We start from the raw sequence: 26,760 nt of genomic DNA, 5'->3' as shown, positions 1-26,760 counted from the left end.
TTGCGGGGGTCCCCAGCAGCGGGACCCCTGCGATCAGACACCTTATCCCCTATCCTTTGGATAGGGGATAAGATGTCTTGGGGCCGGAGTACCACCTTTAAATAATCTGGAAAAAAAAATAAAAAATCACAAAAAGATTGTGTTATAACAAATCCAATTTTTGATGAATTCAAACCAAATCCATTTTGTACTGAATCTTTACCCACCACCATCCTCTATCTTTGCCTATTCTTAATCACTGCTCCAACACATTTCACCATTGGGGGATGGCAGTTTACAAGATTTCTTGATTGTTGGAAGAAAAGTCTTTTACACGATGCTCTCTGGTCGACATTGCTGTATGTGCTGTGTCAGGACAATTATTGAGGTCTGTCTAATCCTAAATCCCGGCCAGTGGACTGTACTGCAGTTCTCTCTCAAACTGCTCTGCGGTTATAGTTCCCTGAATGGCCTCACACCCGGGGTTAAAGACAGAATAGGCGCTCTTCTCTCCTTTCTTCCTTAGACCAGACCTACGAGTTCCTTCATACATCCAATAAAACATGGAAAGGAGAAAATAGGCCAGTCCAAACTCAAGTTCCACAAAAAGTCCGAGCAGTACGAGCCACAGGAGGAATTTCAGTAGAAGGACGTTTTTCCACGAAGAGGAGGAAGTGGGCTCCACATCATAGTGCGCTGCTTCCTCTGAAGTTACTGGCATTGTCTGCAAAACCTGCAGAGCATAGACAAAAAGTTACAATACATAAACTACACCAGAAAATGCACCTGGGTTATAAAAATATGACCTAGTATTTCTGCATATTATATATATATATTGAGTCTACGATTAAGCACTTTAGCGAAACGCGTCAGCCTTTCAACCTTGTACTGCAGAATCTTCAAATAAAGAAATAAGAAGTTTTTACCTGCAACCAACCTAGTGCCGGACCTTGTTCTTTTCTTTACAAGTGAGCAGCCGGAGGCGGTACCGGACGGTCTGCGGCACAGGTGGTGAGGTAGGCGTGCACAGGGTGAGCGACTCACAATCCAGCCTTCTGATATATATATATATATATATATATATATATATATACATACACACAGTAACAGAAGAATACAGCAGCACACTGCCAGCACAAGGATATAGGTGAAACATGAAAATGCAGATAAAACATGGAGAGCTATACAGCTATGGGGTAATAGATGCAAATGTGAAACTATGAGATAGTGAGGCACTAAGCTCGCAAATTTGTCTCCGCCGGCGGTCAAATAGCTTGGACCGTCCCACTGTCCTATATCCTTGTGCTGGCAGTGTGCTGCTGCATTCTTCTGTTGCTGTATATCTAGCCTAGTAGCGTGCACCTGTAGGCCAGGTCCATATAATAGTTTGGTATCAACTAAAGTGCTGGCTGACTTATTCTTTGTCTGTATTGCACATACGGGGGAGTGGCTACCTCCATGTTAGCCTTATATACACCCACCTCTATCAGGTGTATATAAGGTGTCTTGGATGTTCCAGATCCTGCCATGCTTACTGAACTGTTCACACAGAGGCATATTCACAGTGTAGGGTCCGTCCCAATGAGGCCACCTTATCGCGGTGGGATGGTCCAAGCTATTTGACCGCCGGCGGAGACAAATTTGCGAGCTTAGTGCCTCACTATTTCATAGTTTCACATTTGCATCTATTACACCATAGCTGTATAGTCTCCATGTTTTATCTGCATGTTCATGTTTCACCTATATCCTTGTGCTGGCAGTGTGCTGCTGTATTCTTCTGTTGCTGTATATCTAGCCTAGTAGCGTGCACCTGTAGGCCAGGTCCATATAATAGTTTGGTATCAACTAAAGTGCTGGCGCTCAGAGCGCCCTGCTGTCAGCGTGAAGTCGGATCTGTCCGAGATGCCATAGAAGTCGGCCTGCTGTTTCCTTGCGGTGAGTGCGGGCACCTTTTTGTCTTTCTATGTATGCTACAAAGTGAACAGAGACAACTGCTTTTGGCCCCGTTCACTGTGTAGTGCGGGCACTGCGGCTCTGCTGGGCAGCTGATTGGTGGCAGGTGGCAGCCGCCCACTGATACATGATTGATGGACTATCCTGTGGATAGGCTATCAATCGTATTCGCCTAGAGAACCCCTTTAAGGCTAGCGCAGAGCTCTGTGTTGTGCTCCTCTTCCCCATGCCCAGTATTATGCACAGTACAGTCTCAGCTTTGCCTGCGGTGTTCCTATAACTACTACACAGAGCGATCTTTATGAGACAGATGCCCTTTAATGTTTTGCCTCTCCCATCTCACCTCAGTCCTGGCATCAGATAGTGGAGTTTCTGCAGGTCCCAGTGTTTTCCACTTGCTACAGACACTGTGGAATTTCTCTTTTGCCATCTTTATAAATGTATTTCTTCTCTGCTCTGTCTCCCCCACCTTGTGACCGCTTTCATCAGGTTGCGGATGAATTTTGGCTTTTCTTGCTCTGAATTCTGCCAACCTTTGCTCCATGGGTCCCCTGCATGAAAAAAAGGCAATGGGTTTAAGTAACGAGAACAAGGGTAGAAACCAAACGAACAATTAACGTTAATAACTGATTAGCATACAGGCGAAACAATAGAAACAAGTTCATTAAGAGAAGAGGAATCCAGGAATGTGATGAATCTATTATAGGAAGGTGACGATAAAAAAATATTCAAGGATGACTTCTGCAGATGGTTGATCTGGGACATAATTCATCTCTTCAGTCATCACTCCGGGCTCCTGAACACCATTATACTGTGATCCCTCAACTTACAATGGCCTCAACATACAATGGTTTTTTTCTGGACCATTGTTACTTAAAACCAGACTCAACATACAAAGTACAGACAGTCCAGATCTATGAAGCATGTCACAACTGGAGGAACTGACAATCAGAATGGGCATTTTACTGGTAAAACCCCTGTATTACTGAAGTGTATGCACTGACTGGTGTCTGGTAGCGTCCCCTACAGTACAGGGAGGTATTACGTGTTTTGTTCTCTTTACCTGTATTACTGAAGTGTATGCACTGACTGGTGTCTGGTAGCGCCCCCTACAGTACATGGAGGTATTACATGTTCTGTACTCTTTACCTGTATTACTGAAGTGTATGCACTGACTGGTGTCTGGTAGCGCCCCCTACAGTACAGGGAGGTATTACATGTTCTGTACACTTTACCTGTATTACTGAAGTGTATGCACTGACTGGTGTCTGGTAGCGCCCCCTACAGTACAGGGAGGTATTACATGTTCTGTACTCTTTACCTGTATTACTGAAGTGTATGCACTGACTGGTGTCTGGTAATGCCCCCTACAGTACAGGGAGGTATTACATGTTCTGTACTCTTTACCTGTATTACTGAAGTGTATGCACTGACTGGTGTCTGGTAGCGCCCCCTACAGTACAGGGAGGTATTACATGTTTTGTTCTCTTTACCTGTATTACTGAAGTGTATGTACTGACTGGTGTCTGGTAGCGCCCCCTACAGTACAGGGAGGTATTACATGTTCTGCACTCTTTACCTGTATTACTGAGGTGCATGCAGGGACTGGCTGTCTGGTAGCGCCCCGTACAGTACAGGGAGGAACTACAAGTTCTGTACTACTCCTTACCTGTGCCAGGGTTAGCTGCTCCTTTGGACACCAAGTAAGGGCGGCTCCATTTGGGACACTGTGTGTACTGTACAGGACCCAGGCATGCTGGGAGTTGTAGTTTTGCAACAGATGGAGGCACCCTGATTGGGAAACACTGACATAGACAGTGATTTATAGCTCCCAGCAGATCTTTCTTACATATGTAAGGACTTTGCTTTATCTATATTAGTTATCTACTTATTTTTCTTTAATCCTCACCTTTTCCTATTTTTGGATGAGATTTTGGGGCTTCAGAACCAATTACCAGGTTTCCATAGAGTTATGGTCTCAACATACAATGGTTTCAACATACAATGGTCATCCTGGAACCAATTAATATTGTAACTTGAGGGACCACTGTACTGCATTTTCACATAGCAGACAAAATGCAGATGAGCTGCAGCCACAATTTAGCCTAAACTGCACAGGAGGTGCAAGAGTTTTGGCACCTGTGGATGTGGTGAACAAAAATGTTCCCGTTCATTTACAGCAATCAGAGATCCTGAAAATATTGAGACATATAACAATTTTTTTTTAACATGTGATCATACTTTTACCTGAAAAACCACTTATCTGCAATCTAAAAGCAATAAATCCCACTGCTTTACCATCAGACCTCCCTTGGAGTGGGCAAACCGGCTGCTAAAATCGATATTATGGTCTTCATCTTGTACTTTTAACCAACAAAATCCCCCCGAGGATTTCAGGGCAAATAATAAATCACAACAACTTTAGGGGTGACCCCCTTAAAGGGGTTAGCCCTAAACTAGAAATCCCCCCTAAAAGCTTTTGTTTAAAATAATATGCTAGCCGGACTCCCTTGATAAAGTCAGCGAGGTCTGGCGAAACGTAGGGGGCCAGATGGCTAGGATATTATTTTAATCAGTAGCCATAAATGCCAGCTTGCCTGTCATAATGCGTCCCTAGCTAGCAGCTACAATACACCTTGAGAGACTCAATATATATAGATGGACGCATATACATTTCTATCAGAGCATAGGCTGTATTTTTAAAGGACATCTGCAGCGTTACAAACACTTATCCCCTATCCTCAAGATAGGGGATACGTGTTTGATCGCGAGGGGTCCTAACGCTGGGGCCCCCAGCGATCTCCTGTACGCTGGGGCTGTGGCTCTCCTGTGCAGGGGGCGTGCCAGCCGCAGCATGACGTTGCGGCTGGCACGCCTCCTCCATACATCTCTATGGGAGAGGTGGGGAGGCAGCACTCGTGCCTCCCCGCATCCCCCAAAGAACTGTATGGGGACAAGGAGGAGATGGGGAGTCACCGTCGACCTCTAGGTCGACGCTACGTCACCATGAGCGCTTATGGCGGCGCCCCGTTAGGGAGATTGGGGGGGGGGGGGGTCCCAGTGGTCGGACCCCCCGCGATCAAACACTTATCCCCTATCCTGTGGATAGGGGATAAGTGTAATGCCGCTGCAGTTGTCCTTTAAAGCACTAGTCACACTTTTTGTCTAATTTTAAAACGAATCAATAAAGCATCTTGTACTCTTAGCATGCCCTTCGTACCAAATGGTATTCCAGTCTATTCCGGTTAGATGGTTAACTGGTACCTTGCACAGCTACTGATCATCTCTAAAGCTGGACAAACACATTCGACACAATTGCAAAATCTGCCAACCATTTTATGTATATGGTGACCTGCTGATCCCCCAGATGGCAGATGTTAGGGCAGGGAAGGATCAGGTTTGTTTTTTTTTGCTTCTGATTTTTATGTTCTCAGGGAGATAAGCCACAGAGAGTGGTGTCTGGCAGCAGTCCCACCTTCCAAGAGACTTGGCTGAGCATGAATGTTTACGAGGGGATGGATAGAGAAAGACATCTGTATTAAAGGGGTACTCCGGTGCTTAGACATCTTATCCCCTATTGAAAGCATAGGGGATACAATGCATGATCGCGGGGGTCCCACCCCATTAAAATGAGTCCCCGGAGCATGTTCACTCCAGGTCTGATTACTGTCGATCATATGTCACGTACCCTCCCATAGACTTGCATTGAGGGGGCGGGGCGTGACATCACAAGGGGGCGGAGTCGTGATGTCACGATCTTCCGTTCGCGTGGTTGGGAGCCAGAACCTCCAGCACTGCTCCAAGCGGCGGCACCCCCACGATCACACATCTTATCCCCTATCCTTTGGATAGCGTATAAGATGTCTAGGGGTGGAGTACCTCTTTAAACAAAGAGATTCAGCACCATTGACAAAATAACTATTACATCCTGTAAATAAACACAAAGCAGAGGCGCTCTCTGTGGAGGATCACACGTGCTGAAGCTGGATAGGGTCGGAGGGGATACAGGCGGTCTCTTACCCGCTCCGGTTGTGTACCGACATACACAACAATGGACAGCACGTAGTGAATAGAAGAAGCAAGCCGGTTTCTGTCTGCAGCCTTCCCATAAAAACTTGAACAGCTCGGTGCAACTTCGAGGATAACAGGGAACTTTGTGGCGCTGATCGGAACAAACACAATCCAGGTGTAGTGAAACGCGTTGCATCTATGTCAAATAAAGAAAATTTTACCCGAACTACACCTGGATTGCGTTTGTTACGATCAGCGCCAAAAAGTTCCCTGCTATCTTCTTAGTTGCACCGATCTGATCCTGTAAATAAGTGAAGACACCTGTGGATCAAAGTCCAAGTAGGCCGCGAACACAGAACTTTATTGAACATCACTGATAAAGCCGACCCGTTTCAGACAGTTCATTGTCCTCAAAAAAATTGGAAGCCAAAAGGTGACCAACTCAATGTCACAACACACTCCACACTATAACCAGTCAGTGACCTAAAGTTGCTCCATCAAAGGGGTACTCCGGCCCCAAGACATCTTATCCTCTATCCAAAGGATAGGGGATAAGATGTCTGATCGCGGGGGTCCCGCCGCTGGTGACCCCCACAATCTAGCATGCAGCACCCACCTGTAAGTACTGCCGGAAGCGCTGGAGGCTCTCAGTCTTATGCCTCCCGACCACGGGGACGGTGTATCGTGGCGTCACGCCCCCTCCCATAGACTTGCATTGAGGGGGCGGGGTGTGACATCAAACGGGGGCGGAGTCGTCACAGCACTATACTCCATCCCCGTGGTCGAGAGGCATAAGACTGAGCGCCTCCAGCGTTTCCGGCAGTACTTACAGGTGGGTGTTGCATGCTAGATCCCAGGGATCCCCAGTGGCAGGACCCCCGCCATCAGACATCTTATTCCCTATCCTTTGGATAGAGGATACGATGTCTTGGGGCCGGAGTACCCCTTTAACCACAGTTTATGAACAATATAGGATCCTTTGGCGGCCTGCCTTTACACGTATACTATAAACACAATGTTAGCTTCTCATTACCCTCAGTAAATCATAAACCATCAGCCTAATGTATCACAACAGGGATGTGGAATTCCTATCGCCCGACGCCCGAGATCGCCACTGTCAAAGCTGACAGCAGCGTCTAAAGAGACATGTGAATGCTCCCTGGTGGGCTAGTGGGGAGGATCGCCCCCCCCCTGCAGCGCTATCGCAAGGGGGCAATCCACTATAGAGGTAGCCGGAGGGCTTACCTCTGTTCCCTGGTGTCTGTGGCTCTGTCATTGATAGATCCTGGCTGGACTAGGCTCGATCAATGGATCGCAGAGCACACAGATTCAATAGAACTCTATTGATCTGTATGAGGAATCTAATGATTCCTCCTAAAAGTCTCCTAAGGGACTAATAAAGTGTAAAAAAAAAAAAAAAAAAATGTATTAAAAGTTTAAAAGACACACATTAACCCCTTCCATATTAAAAGTTCAAATCACCCCCTTTCCTATATAAAAACATATAAACATAATAAAAATAAACATATTTGGTATCACTTTGTGCGTAATTGTACAAACTATTAAAATATAACATTATGTATCCCGTACGGTAAATGACAAACTAAAAAAAATAAACACAGAATTACAATTTTTATAAAATCCCAGAAAAAAAGTTAAAGGGGTATTCCGCCCCAAGACATCTTATCCCCTATCCAAAGGATAGGGGATAAGATGTCAGATCGCCAGGGTCCCGCTGCTGGGGACTCCCAGGATCTACCATGCAGCACCCACCTTTAGCGGCTTCCGGAACCGCTGGAGGTCCTCAGGCTGAGTACATCTCAACCACGAGGACGGAGCATAGTGATGTCACGGCTCCACCCCCTCAATGCAAGTCTATTGGAGGGGCGTGACTGCTGTCACGCCCCCTCCCATAGGCTTGCATTGAGGGGGGCAGAGCGTGACATGACACGGGGTGGAACCGTGGTGACGTCACTATGCTCCGTCCCCGTGATTGCTAGTAATCAGACCCAGAGCGAACACGCTCCGGGGACTGATTCTAACGGGGTGCGGCGTGGAAGATCACGGGGGTCCCCAGTGGTGGGACCCCCGCGATCAGGCATCTTATTCCCTATCCTTTTGGATAGGGGATAAGATGTCTAAGCGCCGGAGTACCCCTTTAAAAGCTATTAAAAAGTCAGATCAATACCAAAATGGTACTGATATAAAAAAAATGGATTTTGGCGCAAAAAAATCATACAGCCCCGAATGCAGGGGAAAAAAAAAAAAAGCTACAAGGGTCAGAAAATGGCAATTAAAAAAGATTCAAAAAGTTCAGAATATTTTTTTAATTAGTAAAACATGACGGAAACTATGGATCGACCCATATCGTTTTTTTAGGGCCGATACCGATAATCGGTGCAGGTTAGGGCCGATAGCCGATAACTTATACCGATATTCCAGTATAAGTTATCGTCTATTTAACCCCCTGCGACACCGCTGCAGACCATTGATTTAAAGTGGGCGCTTTAAATCAATGATCTGCAGTGGCTTTTGCGGGGCCATAGGCCGCCGCCACCACCCGCTTCTCTCCCCCTACCTGTCAGGGTGGTCCGGGCCATCCATCCATCATTCCTGTAGTGTCCGGGGGCGTTCCGGGTGGAGGGTGAACCGGTCCGGGCTGTCCTTCTCCGGGGGTCCTCTTCTCCACTCCGGGCAGGCTCCGGCCTAGTACGCTGCATAGACGCCGCTGCGCAGTGACGCCCGTGCGCAGCGACGCACCTGACGTCACGGCGTAGCGACGTCTATGCAGTGTACTAGGCCGGAGCCTGCCCGGAGTGGAGAAGATGACCCCTGGAGAAGGACAGCCCGTACCGGTTCACTCTTCACCCGGAACGCCCCCGGACACTACAGGAAGGAAGGATGGATGGCCCGGACCACCCCCATTACGGGTAAGTTTAATTTTTTTATTGACTCGGAGGGTGGGGGAGGAGCCCGACCGGTATAGCGGTATGGGCAAAAATCCATACCGGTATACCGCCCAGCATCACGGTGGGGGGTGCGACGCGGTGGGTCGGGGGTGCGGTGCGGTGGGTCGGGGGGGGTGGCGGTCGCGGTGCGGTGGGGGCGGTGCGGGGGGCATTATCGGCTTATCGGCAAGATAATTGCCGATACCGATAATGCCCAAAATCGTGATTATCGGCCGATAATATCGGCCATACCGATAATCGGTCGATCCCTAACGGAAACTATACAAATCTGGTATAAAATAAAGTATACATGTTAGCTCAACCACAAGGTAAATGGCGTAAATAAGAAAATCATCAAATCTGCTAAATTATCTTTTACTGTTTCAATTTCACTTCACCAATATTTTTTTTTTGTTTTTTGATTCGGAGCATATGTTGTGGAACAATTAAAAGGTATCATTATAGTATGCAGTTATGGCTATTATACGGCGAGGAGGAAAAAACGAGAGAGTGTAAAAGCAAAAATTGGCCCGGACAAGTGGATCGTCATGAGGGACAAGTAGATTTTGCTCCGTTTTAGTCCCGTGGACAAGTAGTTTTTTTTTGACAAAATTTCCACACCCCTGTATACACACACATACATATCTGCATATACAGTAATTGTAAAACTTCACGGAATGGCAGGCAGTTTGTAAGTATATAAATGAGGCCGATCCAGGCCCCGGGCCCTTCTGGTACAATTACATACAGTAAGGTTTTATGGGGCTGAATATTTCCTAAGAGCTCATTACGATATCCTCACAGGTGTTATACTAAACCCGGTAAGCACCAAACTGATGGCGTACCATGAGGGAGACATCAACCAGAGACCAGATACAGAGTTTACTGGAGATTTCTCAACTACCTGAGGGGACAACAGATCCCGGTGACTGACGATAATGCTTCATGACCGCAGAAGTCTACCGTACCCACAGCAAAGATAAAGACAACAACAATGATGCGGGGAGATCATTTTATTTGGCGCTCAGCACAGATTATAGCAGCTGCTGCAGAGGAGCCTAACTACATCCCATTTATTGTGTAACTTAGTATACGTTATTGGGTACCAGCGAAAAGATGTGCTGACGTATACCACAGCTGGTCCACTCTACATAATAATAATAATTTTATTTATATAGCGCCTACAGATTCCGCAGCGCTTAGAATTATGGGGTACAAACAAAGACAAGTATCAGACATAATATTACACAATAACTATTCAAACAAGAGGTTTGGGGATATGTTGGAGATATGTTGGAGATATGTTGGAGATATGTTGGAGATATGTTGGAGATATGTTGGAGATATGTTGGGGATATGTTGGGGATATGTTGGAGATATGTTGGAGATATGTTGGAGATATGTTGGGGATATGTTGGAGATATGTTGGAGATATGTTGGGGATATGTTGGGGATATGTTGGGGATATGTTGGAGATATGTTGGAGATATGTTGGGGATATGTTGGGGATATGTTGGAGATATGTTGGGGTTATGTTGGGGATATGTTGGGGATATGTTGGGGATATGTTGGGGATATGTTGGGGATATGTTGGGGATATGTTGGGGATATGTTGGGGATATGTTGGAGATATGTTGGAGATATGTTGGAGATATGTTGGAGATATGTTGGAGATATGTTGGAGATATGTTGGAGATATGTTGGAGATATGTTGGGGATATGTTGGGGATATGTTGGAGATATGTTGGAGATATGTTGGAGATATGTTGGAGATATGTTGGAGATATGTTGGGGATATGTTGAGGATATGTTGGGGATATGTTGGGGATATGTTGGGGATATGTTGGGGATATGTTGGGGGTATGTTGGGGGTATGTTGGGGGTATGTTGGGGATATGCTGGGGGTATGCTGGGGGTATGCTGGGGATATGTTGGGGATATGTTGGGGATATGTTGAGGCCAATTAGAGACTGTTATAGGCCTGTCTGAAGAGATGTGTTTTTAGGCCACGTTTGAAGCTATGGATGTTGTTGTTGAGTCTAAGGGATTGAGGGATAGTATTCCAGAGAACCGGTGCAGCACGAGTGAAGTCTTGGAGACGGGAGTGAGAAGTTTGGATTATAGAAGATGTTAGTGTGAGATCATTAGCAGATCGGAGAGAACATGTAGGATGGTAGACAGAGATGAGAGAGGAGATGTAGGGAGGTGCAGCATTGTGGAGAGCTTTGTGTGTGAGACTGAGGATTTTGTACTGTATTCTGGACTGAATTGGTAACCGGTGTAGTGACTGGCACAGGGAGGAGGCGTCGGTGTAGCGGCTGGAGAGGAAGATGAGTCTGGCTGCGGCATTAAGGATGGACTGGAGAGGAGAGAGTTTGGAGAAAGGAAGGCCTATTAGTAAAGAGTTACAGTAGTCGAGGCGGGAGTGAATCAAAGCAATAATGAGAGTTTTAGCAGATTCAGTAGTGAGAAACGGGCGGATTCTGGAAATGTTTTTGAGATGCAGGTGACAAGAACGTGAATGGACCAAACGTAGACTTAGGGCTCGTTCACACTATGGACATTCCATTTAATTTCATTTAAATTGTTTATTATTCCACTCAATTCCAAAGAGATTCTCAATAAGGATATTCAATAGGAGGCTGCTGCTCTGTTTATATGTTGGAGGCTCTGTAGTGGAACTTCCTACAAGAAATGTGATTCTGCCAAAAGAACAAACAATAAAAAAAGAGGAGTTGGGGGGCTCACACTAATAATTTAAATAAAGTATATGCCGAGGTTTCTGCGTTACACGTAACCCCAAGTGTAGAGAGTGAATACAATGAAAGTAAGAAGAGTTGCAGACCTCAAGGTACCGTATTTTTCGCCGTATAAGACGCACTTTTTCTTCCCCAAAACTGGGGGGGGAAAGTTGGTGCGTCTTATACGGCGAATACCTGCGGCAGGACCCGCCGCTAATACAGGACATCACCGATCGCGGTGATGCCCTGTATTAACCCTTCAGACGCAGCAATCAAAGCTGACCACCGCGTCTGAAGCGAAAATAACACTAACCCGGCTGCTCAGTCGGGCTGTTCGGGACCGCCGCGGTGAAATCGCAGCGTTCCGAACAGCTTACAGGACATCGGGAGGGACCTTCCCTGCCTCCTCGGTGTCTGCTCCGTGCCGGGATCCCCTGCGCTCTGCTTCGACATAGGAGTGGAGCGGCGTGATGACGGCGGCGGAGAGCGTGGATGCCGGGGAAGAAGAAGAAGCCCGGAGCGTCGGGGACACTCCGGGGACGCGGCGACAGCGATGGAGCGACATCCAGGGCACCGGTGACACATGAGTATTGCCTCCTATACCAGTGGTCTTCAACCTGCGGACCTCCAGATTTTGCAAAACTACAACTCCCAGCATGCCTGGACAGCCAACGGCTGTCCGGGCATGCTGGGAGTTGTAGTTTTGCAACATCAGGAGGTCTGCAGGTTGAAGACCGCTGTTGGGTTCAGAAACCGCATACGGCCGAAAACGCAGCCGACCGGAGGCTGCGGTTCACTCCGGTCGGCTCATTAATACGGTTCCCGAATACGGCTGAGTGCGGGCGCCGCGATTAAGCCCCGCCCCCCTCCTCCCAGCCGTATTCGGGAACTGTAAGTACAAAACGTGGTGTGAAAGCACCCTAACACAGGTCAGATAACAGAAACGGACGGAATTGACTCAATATAACCTTAGTTCAACAGGAGGTGGCTGCTATTTTTTACTACAATTTTTTACTGTTAATATTATACTAATTACCGTATACTGGTCTCTAGCAAGGGCCCTGCCGAGACCATATATGTAACTATTTCATCAATAAACATTATTTTATGGTTATCTATACAACTAGTCTGAACATTTTATTTTGTTTTATTTTATAGATTATATATTATATTTTATTTACCATACTCCTATTTTCACTCATCACCCTATTGCATCATACAATCCATTTTAAAACCACTATATACACTTTTAATGTAAACCTAGTGATCTATTGTAGGGATCGACCGATCATCGGTATGGCCGATTTTGGGCATTATAAGCCGATAATGCCCCGCCCCCCGCAACGCGAACGCCCCCCCCCCCCCCCCTGACCCGCCGCACCGCGACCGACCCCCCCCCCCCCCCCCCCCGACCCACCGCGTCGCCCCTCCCCCACCCTCCGAGTCAATAAAAAAATAAAAAATAAACTTACCCGTAATGGGGGTGGTCCGGGCCATCCATCCTTCCTGTAGTGTCCGTGGCCGTTCCGGGTGCAACGGTACGGGCTGTCCTTCTCCGGGGGTCCTCTTCTCCACTCCGGGCAGGCTCCCGCCTAGTACACTGCATAGACGCCGCTACGCCGTGACGTCAGGTGCGTCGCTGCGCACGGGTGTCACTGCGTAGCGGCGTCTATGCAGCGTACTAGGCCGGAGCCTGCCCGGAGTGGAGAAGAGGACCCCCGGAGAAGAAGGACAGCCCGGACCGGTGCATCCTCCACCCGGAATACCGCCGGACACTACAGGAAGGAAGGATGGATAGATGGCCCGGACCACCCTGACAGGTAGGGGAGAGAAGCGGGTGGTGGCGGCGGCGGCCTATGGCACCGCAAAAGCCACTGCAGTGCATTGATTTAAAGCACCCGCTTTAAATCAATGATCTGCAGCGGTGTCGAGGTTGGATAAATAGCCGATAACTTATACCGGAATATCGGTATAAGTTATCGGCTATCGGCCCTAACCTCCACCAATTATCGGTATCGGCCCTAAAAAAACGATATCGGTCGATCCCTAATCTATCGCACCACATTTTATATAGTAAGTATATACCTGTAGGTCTGCAACTCTTCTTTAGTCAGTGGGCTTTGAATTTCAGGGTTAAAGGGGTACTCCGGTGAAAAACTTTTTTTTTTTTTTCCTTCAACTCAACTGGTGCCAGAAAGTTAAACAGATTTGTTAATTACTTCTATTAAAAAATCTTAATCCTTCCTGTACTTATGAGCTGCTGAATACTACAGAGGAAATTCTTTTCCATTTGAAACACAGAGCTCTCTGCTGACATCACGAGCACAGTGCTCTCTGCTGACACCTCTGTCCATTTTAGGAACTGCCAGCGTAAAGGGAAATCCCCATAGCAAACATATGCTGTTCTGGGCAGTTCCTAAAATGGACAGAGATGTCAGCAGAGAGCACTGTGCTCGGGATCTCAGCAGAGAGCTCTGTGTTTCAAAAAGAAAATAATTTCCATTGTAGTATTCAGCAGCTAATAAGTACAGGAAGGATTAAGATTTTTTAATAGAAGTAATTTACAAATGTGTTTAACTTTCTGGCACCAGTTGATTAAAAAAAAAAAATAAAGTTTTTCACCGGAGTACCCCTTTAACTCCTTGGGGATGAAGGGCGTATGCATACGCCCTCGCGTCCCGTCACTTAAGGACGGAGGGCGTATCCATACGCCCTCCGTATTTCTGATCACTGCCGCTCGCCGGGAGGTGATCGGACCGGGATGCCTGCTGATATCCATCAGCAGGCATCCCGTGGCAATGCCCAGGGGGGTTCTGAGACCCCCCCATATCGGCGATCGCAGCAAATCGCAGGTCAATTCAGACCTGCGATTTGCCGCGATCCGGGCAAAATCGGGTCACTAGTGACCCGATCTCCCGGAAAATAAGACTGATCGGAGCTGTCAGAGACAGCTCCGACCAGCCTAAAGCATAGGAGCGAGGTGGCAATGTTGCCACCTCCCTCCAATCCCCTGCCATTGGTCGGTCAAGCTGACCACCAATGGCAGGAGGGGGGCGGGGGGTTAGAGTTCATTTCTCCCCGCTCTGCGCACCGATCGAAGTCGGTACAGAGCGGAGGGAACACTGGCGGCAAGGGGGGGGGGACATGGCCTGGCTTACCCGGACCGGCATCGGTGGCAGCAGGAACAAGCGGCGCGAGCAGGAGGAGCGGCGTCCGGAAAGTGCGGCTGAGAAGGCTGCAGTTAAGATCTCGATAAGTGATCTTCACTGTGGCCTTCTAAAAGCTGCAAAACTACAACTCCCAGCATGCCCAGACAGCCAAAGGCTGTCTGGGCATGCTGGGAGTTGTAGTTTTGCAACATCTGGAGGGTCACAGTTTGGAGACCACTGTGTAGTGGTCTCTAAACTGTGGTCCTCCAGATGTTGCAAAACTACAACTCCCAGCATGCACTGACTGTCTGGGCATGCTGGGAGTTGTAGTTTTGCAACATCTGAAGTGGCACAGTTTGGAGACCACTATATGGTGGTCTCCAAACTGTAGCCCTCCAGATGTTGCAAAACTACAACTCCCAGCATGCCCAGACAGTCAGGGATGCTGGGCGTGTAGTTCTGCAATATCTGGCCATTCAGATGTTGCAGAACTACAACTCCCAGCATGCCTGGACAGTCTGGGCATGCTTGGAGTTGTAGTTTTGCAACATCTGGAGGGCTACAGTTTGGAGGCCACTGTTCTTCCCCAGTTGTTGCATAACTACAACTCCTAGCATGCCCAGACTGTCCAGGCATGCTGGGAGTTGTAGTTCTGCAACATCTGAAGGGCCAGATATTGCAGAACTACATGCCCAGCATCCCTGATTGTCTGGCCGTGCTGGGAATTGTAGTTTTGCAACAGCTGTAGGCACACTGGTTGGGAAACACTGAGCTAGAGTCTGTTTCCTAACTCAGTGATTCCAACCCGTGTGCCTCCAGCTGTTGCAAAACTACAACTCCCAGAGTGCACTGACAGACCGTACATGCTGGGAGTTGTAGTCTTGCTACAGCTGGAGGCACATGGGTTGGAATCACTGAGCTAGAGTCTGTTTTCTAACTCAGTGGTTCCCCATCAGTGTGCCTTCAGCTGTTGTAAAACTACAACTCCCAGCATGTACGGTCTGTCAGTGCACTCTGGGAGTTGTCATTTTGCCACAGCTGAAGGTTTGGGGTCCCCCCCCCCCATGTGAATGTACAGGGTACATTCACACGGGCGGGTTTACAGTGGGTTTCCTTCAAGTAAACTTACTGTGAACCCCCGCCTGTGTGAATGTACCCTAAAAACACTACACTACACTAACAAATAATAAAAAGTAAAACACTACACATACGCCCCCTTACACGTCGCCCCTCCCCCCCCCCCAATAAAAATGAAAAACGTCTCATACGGCAGTGTTTCCTAAGCGGCGCCTCCAGCTGTGGCAAAACCACAACTCCCAGTGTTGCCGGACAGCCATAGACTGTCCTGGCAGGCTGGGAGTCTTGCAACAGCTGGAGGCACCCTGTTTGGGAAACACTGCTGTAGGGTTTTGGTGGAAACAAGCCCCATCCTTGTAACCGGGTCCACCCCTATGCAAATTCCTTATTCAGGCCTCAAATGTGCAAGGTGCTCTCTCAATTCGGAGCCCTGTCGTATTTCAAGGCAACAGTTTAGGGCCACATATGGGGTATCTCCGTACTCGGGAGAAATTGTGTTACAAAGTTTGGGGGGATTTTTCTTCCATTATCCTTTGTAGAAATGGTAAATTTGGGGAAAAAACCTGCACTTTAGTGAACATTTTTTTTTTTCATTTACACATCCGAATATAACGAAAAGTCGTCTAACACCTGTGGGGTGTTAAGGCTCACCGGACCCCTTGTTACGTGCCTAGAGGGGTCTAGTTTCCATAATAGTATGCCATGTGTTTTTTTTTTTTGCTGTTCTGGCACCATAGGGGCTTCCTAAATGCGACATGCCCCCAAAAGCCATTTCAGCAAAACTCACTCTCCAAAATCCCATTGTTGCTCCTTCCCTTCTGAGCCCTCTACTGCGCCTGCCGAACACGTGACATACACATATGAGGTATTTCCATACTCGAGAGAAATTGGGTTACACATTTTGGGGGGCTTTTTCTCCTTTTACCCCTTGTAAAATTAAAAAAACTGGGTCTACAAGAACATGCGAGTGTAAAAAATTTTGATTTTGAATTTTCTCCTTCACTTTGCTGCTATTCCTGTGAAAAACCTAAAGGGTTAACAAACTTACTGAATGTCATTTTGAATACTTTGAGGGGTGCAGTTTTTATAATGGGGTCATTTATGGGGTATTTCTAATATGAAGGCCCTTCAAGTCCACTTCAAAACTGAACTGGCCCCTAAAAAATTCCGATTTTGAAAATTTTGTGGAAAATTGCTTCTGAACTTTTTAGCCCTCTGGTCTTTTCCAAAAGTAAAAACATCTCAACTTTATGATGCAAACATAAAGTAGACATATTGTATATGTGAATCAAAATATTATTTATTTAGAATGATTATTTTCCTTACAATCAGAGAGCTTCAAAGTTAGAAAAATGCAAAATTTTCAATTTTTTCATCAAATTTTGGAATTTTTAACCAAGAAATGATGCAAGTATCGACAAAAATTTACCACTAACATAAAGTAGAATATGTCACGAAAAAACAATCTCGGAATCAGAATGAAAAGTAAAAGCACCAGAGTTATTAATGTTTAAAGTGACAGTGGTCAGATGTGCAAAAAATGCTCCCGTCCTTAGGGTTATAATGGGCTCCGTCCCCAAGGAGTTAAAGGGTTACTACGGTGGAAAACAATTTTTTTTTTTCAAATCAACAGATTTGTAAATGACTTCAATATAAAAAATCTTAATCCTTCCAGTACTTATCAGCTGCTGTATGCTACAGAGGAAGTTGTCTTTTATTCTGAAGTTCTTCTCAATCTCACCGCAGTGCTCTCTGCTAACACCTCGGTCAGTGTCAGGAACTGTCCAGAGCTGGAGAGGTTTGCTATGGGGATTTGCTCCTACTCTGGACAGTTCCTGACACAGACAGAGGTGTCAGCAGAGAGCACTGTGGTCAGAATGAAAAGAACAACTCAACTTCCTCTGTAGTATACAGAAGCTGATAAGTACTGGAAGGATTAAGATTTTTTAATAGAAGTAATTTACAAATCTGTTTAACTTTCTGGCACCAGTTGATCTGAAAAAAATTTGTTTTCCACCGGAGTACCCCTTTAATTTTAGCAACAAAATCCGTGCAAAATTAGCCCTGATTCTGAGCAGCGTGTGTTCATTGAGGAAATTCATTACTTATGGAATTGGAGTGAACATACCCTAAGGCCCCATTCACATGGTGGAATTCTTACAATCAGGCTAGGATCAGTCTAGTGCATCTGTCCCAGAGACACGTGAATAGTCTTGATCGGTCGGCATCTGAGTGTTCAGACCAGCGCGCCGATGTGACTGTGAAGCACGGGCCTGCCCCTGTGCGTCTGCTCAAAGTAGAATTTGCAGCAGATTTTCTGCAGTGAGAAATACACTAGAGATGCAGTGTGTGTGAACCTACCCCAACATAGGGCTGTGGGGTATGGCCAAATATGTGTATCGCGGTATTTTTGTAACTTGTGGCGGTTCCACGGTATATAACGGTATTCCCAGTGCTGCGCTGTCCCCATCGGGGTACTACTCACGTCACCCGCAAGCGCTGCTCTCCTCGTCCTCCTGTTTATTGCGGCCGTTGGCGCTGACACTCTCTATACTGTGCGGTATCCCTATGCCCGGGCTGCAAAAGGTTAACAAAATAAAACTAACGCATCTTCCGACGTCGGCCTTACGCTGGGGACGTGAACGTTGGAGAGCCGTCAGCCTATCACCAGCCGCAGCGATGTTCCGCCTCGGCCAGTGATAGGCTGAGCCCATTGTGATGTAAGAAGCCGGCTTCACTCAACAGTGCGCTCAACCTATCACCGGCCGAGGCGGAACATCGCTGCGGCCGGTGATAGGCTGGCGGCTCTCCGACGTTCCATTCCCTGGGAAGCAAGTCCGGACCGACGGGGAAGGTGAGTGTATACCTTTTGCAGCCCGGGCATAGGGATACAGTATAGAGCAGTGGTTTGTAATCTGCGGACCTCCAGATGTTGCAAAACTACAACTCCCAGAATGCCTGGACAGTTGGAGGTTGAAGACCACTGGTATAGAGTGTCAGCGCTGGCGGCCGCAACAAACAGGAGAACCAGGAGGGCAGCGCTTGCGGGTGACATGTGAGTAGTAGCGCTGGGCTGATAATTAATTGGGGGGGGAGGGCAGAACTGCAGTCACGGATGATAGGGGATAAGATGTCTAGGGGCGGAGTACCCCTTTAAGGTTGTCAAACAACTAAGCGCCAGGATTAAATTCCCAGTTGCCATGGTGATCTGGCACCTGGGATTTGTGGAGCCCTGCAGTCGAGAGTTAGAGAGAGAGCAATGCCTCCAATAGAATAGCAATTCCATGAAAAAAATAGTTAAAACATTTTCGACAAGCAAAATGTCAAGAAAAGGACACGTGAACCCCAACAAATGGGAAAACAAAATGTCCTGAAAACATCTTGTGAGCCTTACATATCCTGCTGAACTATGTATCTAAGCCTATCATGTGTAATATATCCTGCTGAGCTATGTATCTAAGCCAATCGTGTGTAACATATGCTGCTGAGCTATGTATCTAAGCCAATCGTGTGTAACATATCCTGCTGAACTATGTATCTAAGCCTATCATGTGTAATATATCCTGCTGAGCTATGTATCTAAGCCTATCATGTGTAATATATCCTGCTGAGCTATGTATCTAAGCCTATCATGTGTAATATATCCTGCTGAGCTATGTATCTAAGCCTATCATGTGTAATATGTCCTGCTGAGCTATGTATCTAAGCCTATCATGTGTAATATATCCTGCTGAGCTATGTATCTAAGCCTATCATGTGTAATATATCCTGCTGAGCTATGTATCTAAGCCAATCGTGTGTAACATATGCTGCTGAGCTATGTATCTAAGCCAATCGTGTGTAACATATCCTGCTGAACTATGTATCTAAGCCTATCATGTGTAATATATCCTGCTGAGCTATGTATCTAAGCCTATCATGTGTAATATATCCTGCTGAGCTATGTATCTAAGCCTATCATGTGTAATATATCCTGCTGAGCTATGTATCTAAGCCTATCATGTGTAATATGTCCTGCTGAGCTATGTATCTAAGCCTATCATGTGTAATATATCCTGCTGAGCTATGTATCTAAGCCTATCATGTGTAATATATCCTGCTGAGCTATGTATCTAAGCCAATCGTGTGTAACATATGCTGCTGAGCTATGTATCTAAGCCAATCGTGTGTAACATATGCTGCTGAACTATGTATCTAAGCCTATCAAGTGTAATATATCCTGCTGAGCTATGTATCTAAGCCAATCGTGTGTAACATATGCTGCTGAGCTATGTATCTAAGCCAATCGTGTGTAACATATCCTGCTGAACTATGTATCTAAGCCTATCATGTGTAATATATCCTGCTGAGCTATGTATCTAAGCCTATCATGTGTAATATATCCTGCTGAGCTATGTATCTAAGCCTATCATGTGTAATATATCCTGCTGAGCTATGTATCTAAGCCTATCATGTGTAATATATCCTGCTGAGCTATGTATCTAAGCCAATCGTGTGTAATATATCCTGCTGAGCTATGTATCTAAGCCAATCGTGTGTAACATATGCTGCTGAACTATGTATCTAAGCCTATCATGTGTAATATATCCTGCTGAGCTATGTATCTAAGCCTATCATGTGTAATATATCCTGCTGAGCTATGTATCTAAGCCAATCGTGTGTAACATATGCTGCTGAGCTATGTATCTAAGCCAATCGTGTGTAACATATGCTGCTGAACTATGTATCTAAGCCTATCATGTGTAATATATCCTGCTGAGCTATGTATCTAAGCCTATCATGTGTAATATATCCTGCTGAGCTATGTATCTAAGCCTATCATGTGTAATATATCCTGCTGAGCTATGTATCTAAGCCTATCATGTGTAATATATCCTGCTGAGCTATGTATCTAAGCCTATCGTGTGTAACATATGCTGCTGAGCTATGTATCTAAGCCAATCGTGTGTAACATATCCTGCTGAGCTATGTATCTAAGCCAATCGTGTGTAATATATCCTGCTGAGCTATGTATCTAAGCCAATCGTGTGTAACATATCCTGCTGAACTATGTATCTAAGCCTATCAAGTGTAATATATCCTGCTGAGCTATGTATCTAAGCCTATCATGTGTAATATATCCTGCTGAGCTATGTATCTAAGCCAATCGTGTGTAAAATATCCTTCTGAGCTATGTATCTAAGCCAATCGTGTGTAACATATCCTGCTGAACTATGTATCTAAGCCTATCAAGTGTAATATATCCTGCTGAGCTATGTATCTAAGCCTATCATGTGTAATATATCCTGCTGAGCTATGTATCTAAGCCAATCGTGTGTAACATATCCTGCTGAGCTATGTATCTAAGCCAATCGTGTGTAACATATCCTGCTGAGCTATGTATCTAAGCCTATCATGTGTAATATATCCTGCTGAGCTATGTATCTAAGCCAATTGTGTGTAACATATCCTGCTGAACTATGTATCTAAGCCAATCGTGTGTAACATATCCTGCTGAACTATGTATCTAAGCCAATCGTGTGTAACATATCCTGCTGAACTATGTATCTAAGCCTATCAAGTGTAATATATCCTGCTGAGCTATGTATCTAAGCCTATCATGTGTAATATATCCTGCTGAGCTATGTATCTAAGCCAATCGTGTGTAAAATATCCTGCTGAGCTATGTATCTAAGCCAATCATGTGTAACATATCCTGCTGAGCTATGTATCTAAGCCTATCATGTGTAATATATCCTGCTGAGCTATGTATCTAAGCCAATCGTGTGTAACATATGCTGCTGAGCTATGTATCTAAGCCAATCGTGTGTAACATATCCTGCTGAGCTATGTATCTAAGCCAATCGTGTGTAACATATCCTGCTGAGCTATGTATCTAAGCCAATCGTGTGTAACATATCCTGCTGAGCTATGTATCTAAGCCTATCATGTGTAATATACCCTGCTGAGCTATGTATCTAAGCCTATCATGTGTAATATACCCTGCTGAGCTATGTATCTAAGCCTATCATGTGTAATATATCCTGCTGAGCTATGTATCTAAGCCTATCATGTGTAATATACCCTGCTGAGCTATGTATCTAAGCTTATCATGTGTAATATATCCTGCTGAGCTATGTATCTAAGCCTATCATGTGTAATATATCCTGCTGAGCTATGTATCTAAGCCAATCGTGTGTAACATATGCTGCTGAGCTATGTATCTAAGCCAATCGTGTGTAACATATCCTGCTGAGCTATGTATCTAAGCCAATCGTGTGTAACATATCCTGCTGAGCTATGTATCTAAGCCAATCGTGTGTAACATATCCTGCTGAGCTATGTATCTAAGCCTATCATGTGTAATATGTCCTGCTGAGCTATGTATCTAAGCCTATCATGTGTAATATACCCTGCTGAGCTATGTATCTAAGCCTATCATGTGTAATATACCCTGCTGAGCTATGTATCTAAGCCTATCATGTGTAATATATCCTGCTGAGCTATGTATCTAAGCTTATCATGTGTAATATACCCTGCTGAGCTATGTATCTAAGCCAATTGTGTGTAACATATCCTGCTGAGCTATGTATCTAAGCTTATCATGTGTAATATACCCTGCTGAGCTATGTATCTAAGCCAATTGTGTGTAACCTATCCTGCTGAGCTATGTATCTAAGCCTATCATGTGTAATATACCCTGCTGAGCTATGTATCTAAGTCTATCATGTGTAACATATCCTGCTGAGCTATGTATCTAAGCCAATCGTGTGTAATATACCCTGCTGAGCTATGTATCTAAGCCTATCATGTGTAACATATCCTGCTGAGCTATGTATCTAAGCTTATCTAAGCCATCGGCTGTCCGTGCATGCTGTGAGTTGTAGTTTTGAAACATCTGGAGGTCCGCAGGTTGAAGACCACTGAGAAGGGATTGACAGGCGGAGAGTTCACTCGAGTATAAGCCGAGGGGGGTGTTTTCAGCACAAAAAATCGTGCTGAAAAACTCGGCTTATACTCGAGTATATACGGTAATTTGCGTGTGGTGAAACCCACATATATTAAATTGCATGCAATACATTCAATGATATAGACTACGTTGCTATAATTACAATTAATGTAGTTTTTTTTTATTTGGAAGGTTTTAGGGCCCTCCACATTCTCCAAATATTTGGTGGGCTTTGCATAATGACAGGTGCGACAGATTTTGTGACAACATTTGAAAAAGCCCTTCTGGGGTAGTCAGCTGCTACTGGGGTTTGTTTGAGAGTACACAACATTAGGAGATAACTGATCTCCCAAGGTGGGGGGTGCCCCTTTTGGAAACCACATGGCCCCCTTCACATAATATATTGGACAACACCTCCTCTTGTTTTAAAAAGCGTAGATGTTTGAGTACTATATTCTTCACACTATTAAAGTGGGGGGGGGGGGGAGGAGTAAGTGCAAGAACCGGTTTTGGCAATTTGGTTCTGATTGGACTAATGCAGCTGCGATCTTTATTAATAACAGCAGACTCACATGGACAAGCAGTGACGCGTTTAGATCGTCTTGGCGATCTTAGTCGTATCGATTCCAGTATCAGTACGACTAAGATCGCCAAGACGATCGAAACGCGTCACTGCTTGTCCATGTGAGTCTGCTGTTATTAATAAAGATCGCAGCTGCATCGGGGCTTCCACGCTGGTCATTGTTTCTTCCTTACATTAAGCTTATCATGTGTAATATATCCTGCTGAGCTATGTATCTAAGCCTATCATGTGTGATACACTGCTCAAAAAATAAAGGGAACACATAAACAACACAATGTAACTCCAAGTCACTGACACTTGTGTGAGATCCCACTGTCCACTCAGGAAGAACACTGATTGACAATCAATTCACATGGAACAGACAACACGTGGAAATTATAGGCAATTAGCAAGACGCCCCCAATAAAGGAGTGGTTCTGCAGGTGGTGACCACAGACCACTTCTCAGTTCCTATGCTTCCTGGCTGATGTTTTGGTCACTTTTGAATGCTGGCGGTGCTTTCACTCTAGTGGTAGCATGAGACGGAGTCTACAACCCACACAAGTGGCTCAGGTAGTGCAGCTCATCCAGGATGGCACATCAATGCAAGCTGTGGCAAGAAGGTTTGCTGTGTCTGTCAGAGTAGTGTCCAGAGCATGGAGGCGCTACCAGGAGACAGGTAAGGAAAAAAAGGTGACCTTAGAAGCAGGCGCTCAGGTGTCCATTAGAAGATGTCACAACCAGGTCATGGAAATAAGATGAAGTTGCAGTTTAGTTAGGAATAAAACATGGAATGACGCGTTTCAAGGTGTACAAACCCCTTCTTCAGATACAGCAAAGGATAACTTTGCTGTATCTGAAGGGGTTTGTACACCCTGAAACACGTCATTCCATGTTTTATTCCTAACTAAACTGCAACTTCATCTTATTTCCATGACCTGATCGTGACCTCTTCTAATTGACATCTGAGCGCCTGCTTCTAAGGTCACCTTTTTTTCCTTACCTGCACCGTTCCCAATACAGGAACCCATCTGGTCCTTCCTGAGACCTGCGGGCTGGCACAGGATCCAACTTCAAACATGCATATATCCATACGCTCTAGGTGAGCGGCCATCTTATAGACCCCTCGTCTATCCCCACTTACTGTGGGACCCTGTTTCTGTGTTATTAGGGTAACGCACACGGCGCCTTCTCCTGGGTCTTCTCTTTATACTACAGGTACTATCAGGAGACAGGCCAGTACATCAGGAGACGTGAAGAAGGCCGTAGGAGGCAACAACCCAGCAGCAGGACCGCTACCTCCACCTTTGTGCAAGGAGGAGCAGGAGGAGCACTGCCAGAGTCCTGCAAAATGACCTCCAGCAGGACACAAATGTGCATGTGTCCACTCAAACAGTCAGAAACAGACTCCATGAGGGCGGTATGAGGGCCAACACTGTGCAGGATGTTTGGCATTTGCCAGAGAACACCAAGATTGGCAAATTCACCACTGGCGCCCTGTGCTCTTCACAGATGAAAGCAGGTTCACACTGAGCACGTGACAGAGTCGGGAGACGCCATGGAGAACATTCTGCTGCCTGCAACATCCTCCAGCATGACCGGTTTTGGTGGTGGGTCAGTAATGGTGTGGGGTGGCATTTCTTTGGGGGCCGCACAGCCCTCCATGTACTTGCCAGAGGTAGCCTGACTGCCATTAGGTACCGAGATGAGACCCTCAGACCCCTTGTGAGACCATATGCTGGTGCGGTTGGCCCTGGGTTCCTCCTAATACAAGACAATGCTAGACCTCATGAGGCTAGAGTGTGTCAGCAGTTCCTATAAGAGGAAGGCATTGATGCTATGGACTGGCCGCCCGTTCCCCTGAATCCTATCGAGCACATCTGGGACGTCTCGCTCCATCCACCCCAGACTGTCCAGGAGTTGGCGGATGCTTTAGTCCAGGTCTGGGAGGACATCCCTCAGGAGACCATCCTCCACCTCATCAGGATCATGCCCAGGCGTTGTAGGGAGGTCATACGGGCACGTGGAGGCCACACACACTACTGAGCCTCATTGGGACTTGTATTAAGGACATTACATAAAGTTGGATCGGCCTGTAGTGGGGTTTCCTCTGTAATTTTGAGGGTGACTCCATATCCAGACCTCCAGGGGTTGATGATTTCCATTGATAATTTTTGGTGATTTTGTTATCAGCGAATTTAACTATGTAAAGAGGAAAGTATTTCATACGATTAGTTAATTCAGATCTAGGACGTGTTATCGCAGTGTTACCTTTATGTTTCTGAGCAGTGTATATCCTGCTGAGCTGTGTATCTAAGCCTATTGTGTGTGATATATTCTGCTCAGATGTGTATCCAAGCATTTCATGTGTAATATATCCTGCTGAGCTGTGTATCTAAGCCTATTGTGTGTGATATATTCTGCTCAGATGTGTATCCAAGCATTTCATGTGTAATATATCCTGCTGAGCTGTGTATCTAAGCCTATTGTGTGTGATATATTCTGCTCAGATGTATATCCAAGCATTTCATGTGTAATATATCCTGCTGAGCTGTGTATCTAAGCCTATTATGTGTGATACTGTGTGCCAACTCATGTAGCAAAGCCTATTATGTAAAATATACTCTGCTGATGAGTGTATCCAAGCCGTTGAATGTCTGGGCATGCTGGGAGTTGTAGTTTTGCAATAGCTGGGGCCATTTGTATAAAAGCGTATCACATAGTAAGACTCAGCACACATCATGATTACAGGCTTATAGATACATCGTGATAGGCTTAGATACATGGTGATAAGCTTAGATACAGCATATCACACAGGACTCCCACATCCTTAGCTCGGACACGGTGAAGCTCACATCTACCATCTGCCGCACAGTGAAGCCCTCAGTGCCTGAAGTGTCGTGTTCACACATGGCGGCTGTGGTGACTGCACTTTTGGCGGGAACAAGGCCCCGTATACCGGGCACGCTCGTCACTATAGCGCCCCCTGGTGCTAAAGCAGCGTCACGTGACCAGGTCTCCCCGCTTCTCACCTGCGCCCCGCGAAAACACCACCACGCAACTTCCTGCACCCGAGGCTGCCACGTCCTCCTAGAGACTGCTGACGTCATCGGCAGGAGAATGGCGGCAGCTGATTGGCTGGGGACGAGCGCTCGCTGGTGGCACGTGATCCCGTCGGTATAAATACGTGCAGGAGGCGGGAGATGTGAGGTGATTGTATGAGGGGCTCTGTATGTGAGGTGATTGTATGAGGGGCTCTGTATGTAGGTTGTGTGGGATGACTAAAAGTTCTCGGATTTGATGGATTATATTCTTTGTGACCAGTCAAGCGGCCATAATATGTGTTACTATAATGGTTTTACAGTGGAGGTCCCCATACACATTAAAGGAGTATTCTGGGACAGTTTTATTT

General features: G+C 46.1%; 1 protein-coding gene across 4 annotated transcripts; it reads right to left on the bottom strand.

The window, feature by feature from the left end:
* SAYSD1 (SAYSVFN motif domain containing 1) lies at positions 1-26,492 on the bottom strand. Of its 4 annotated transcripts, XM_056568647.1 has the most exons (4): positions 3,842-4,119; positions 3,602-3,737; positions 2,276-2,483; positions 1-712 (listed from the first exon to the last, which is right to left on the bottom strand). In XM_056568647.1, exons 3-4 carry the CDS (start codon positions 2,474-2,476, stop codon positions 380-382), a joined length of 534 nt encoding a protein of 177 aa, XP_056424622.1. In that variant the 5' UTR covers positions 2,477-2,483; positions 3,602-3,737; positions 3,842-4,119; the 3' UTR covers positions 1-379. The 4 variants fall into 4 exon arrangements, with proteins under 4 accessions (XP_056424622.1, XP_056424620.1, XP_056424619.1 ...); XM_056568645.1 differs by lacking the exons at positions 3,602-3,737; positions 3,842-4,119 and adding an exon at positions 26,381-26,492; XM_056568644.1 differs by lacking the exons at positions 3,602-3,737; positions 3,842-4,119 and adding an exon at positions 26,204-26,350.
* Between the last annotated feature and the right edge of the window lie 268 nt (positions 26,493-26,760).

Source organism: Hyla sarda, chromosome 3 (assembly GCF_029499605.1).
Source record: "Hyla sarda isolate aHylSar1 chromosome 3, aHylSar1.hap1, whole genome shotgun sequence".
Lineage (NCBI taxonomy): Eukaryota > Metazoa > Chordata > Amphibia > Anura > Hylidae > Hyla > Hyla sarda.
Note: the sequence above shows the minus strand (reverse complement) of the source record. Positions and strands in the feature narration are given on the sequence as shown.

Bases quoted from the DNA above. Each gene is read 5' to 3' on its own strand.
- SAYSD1 (XM_056568644.1), bottom strand. The intron at 713-2,275 runs GTGAGATGGGAG...TATGCTCTGCAG, and splicing joins TATCTGATGCCAGGACTGAG to GTTTTGCAGACAATGCCAGT.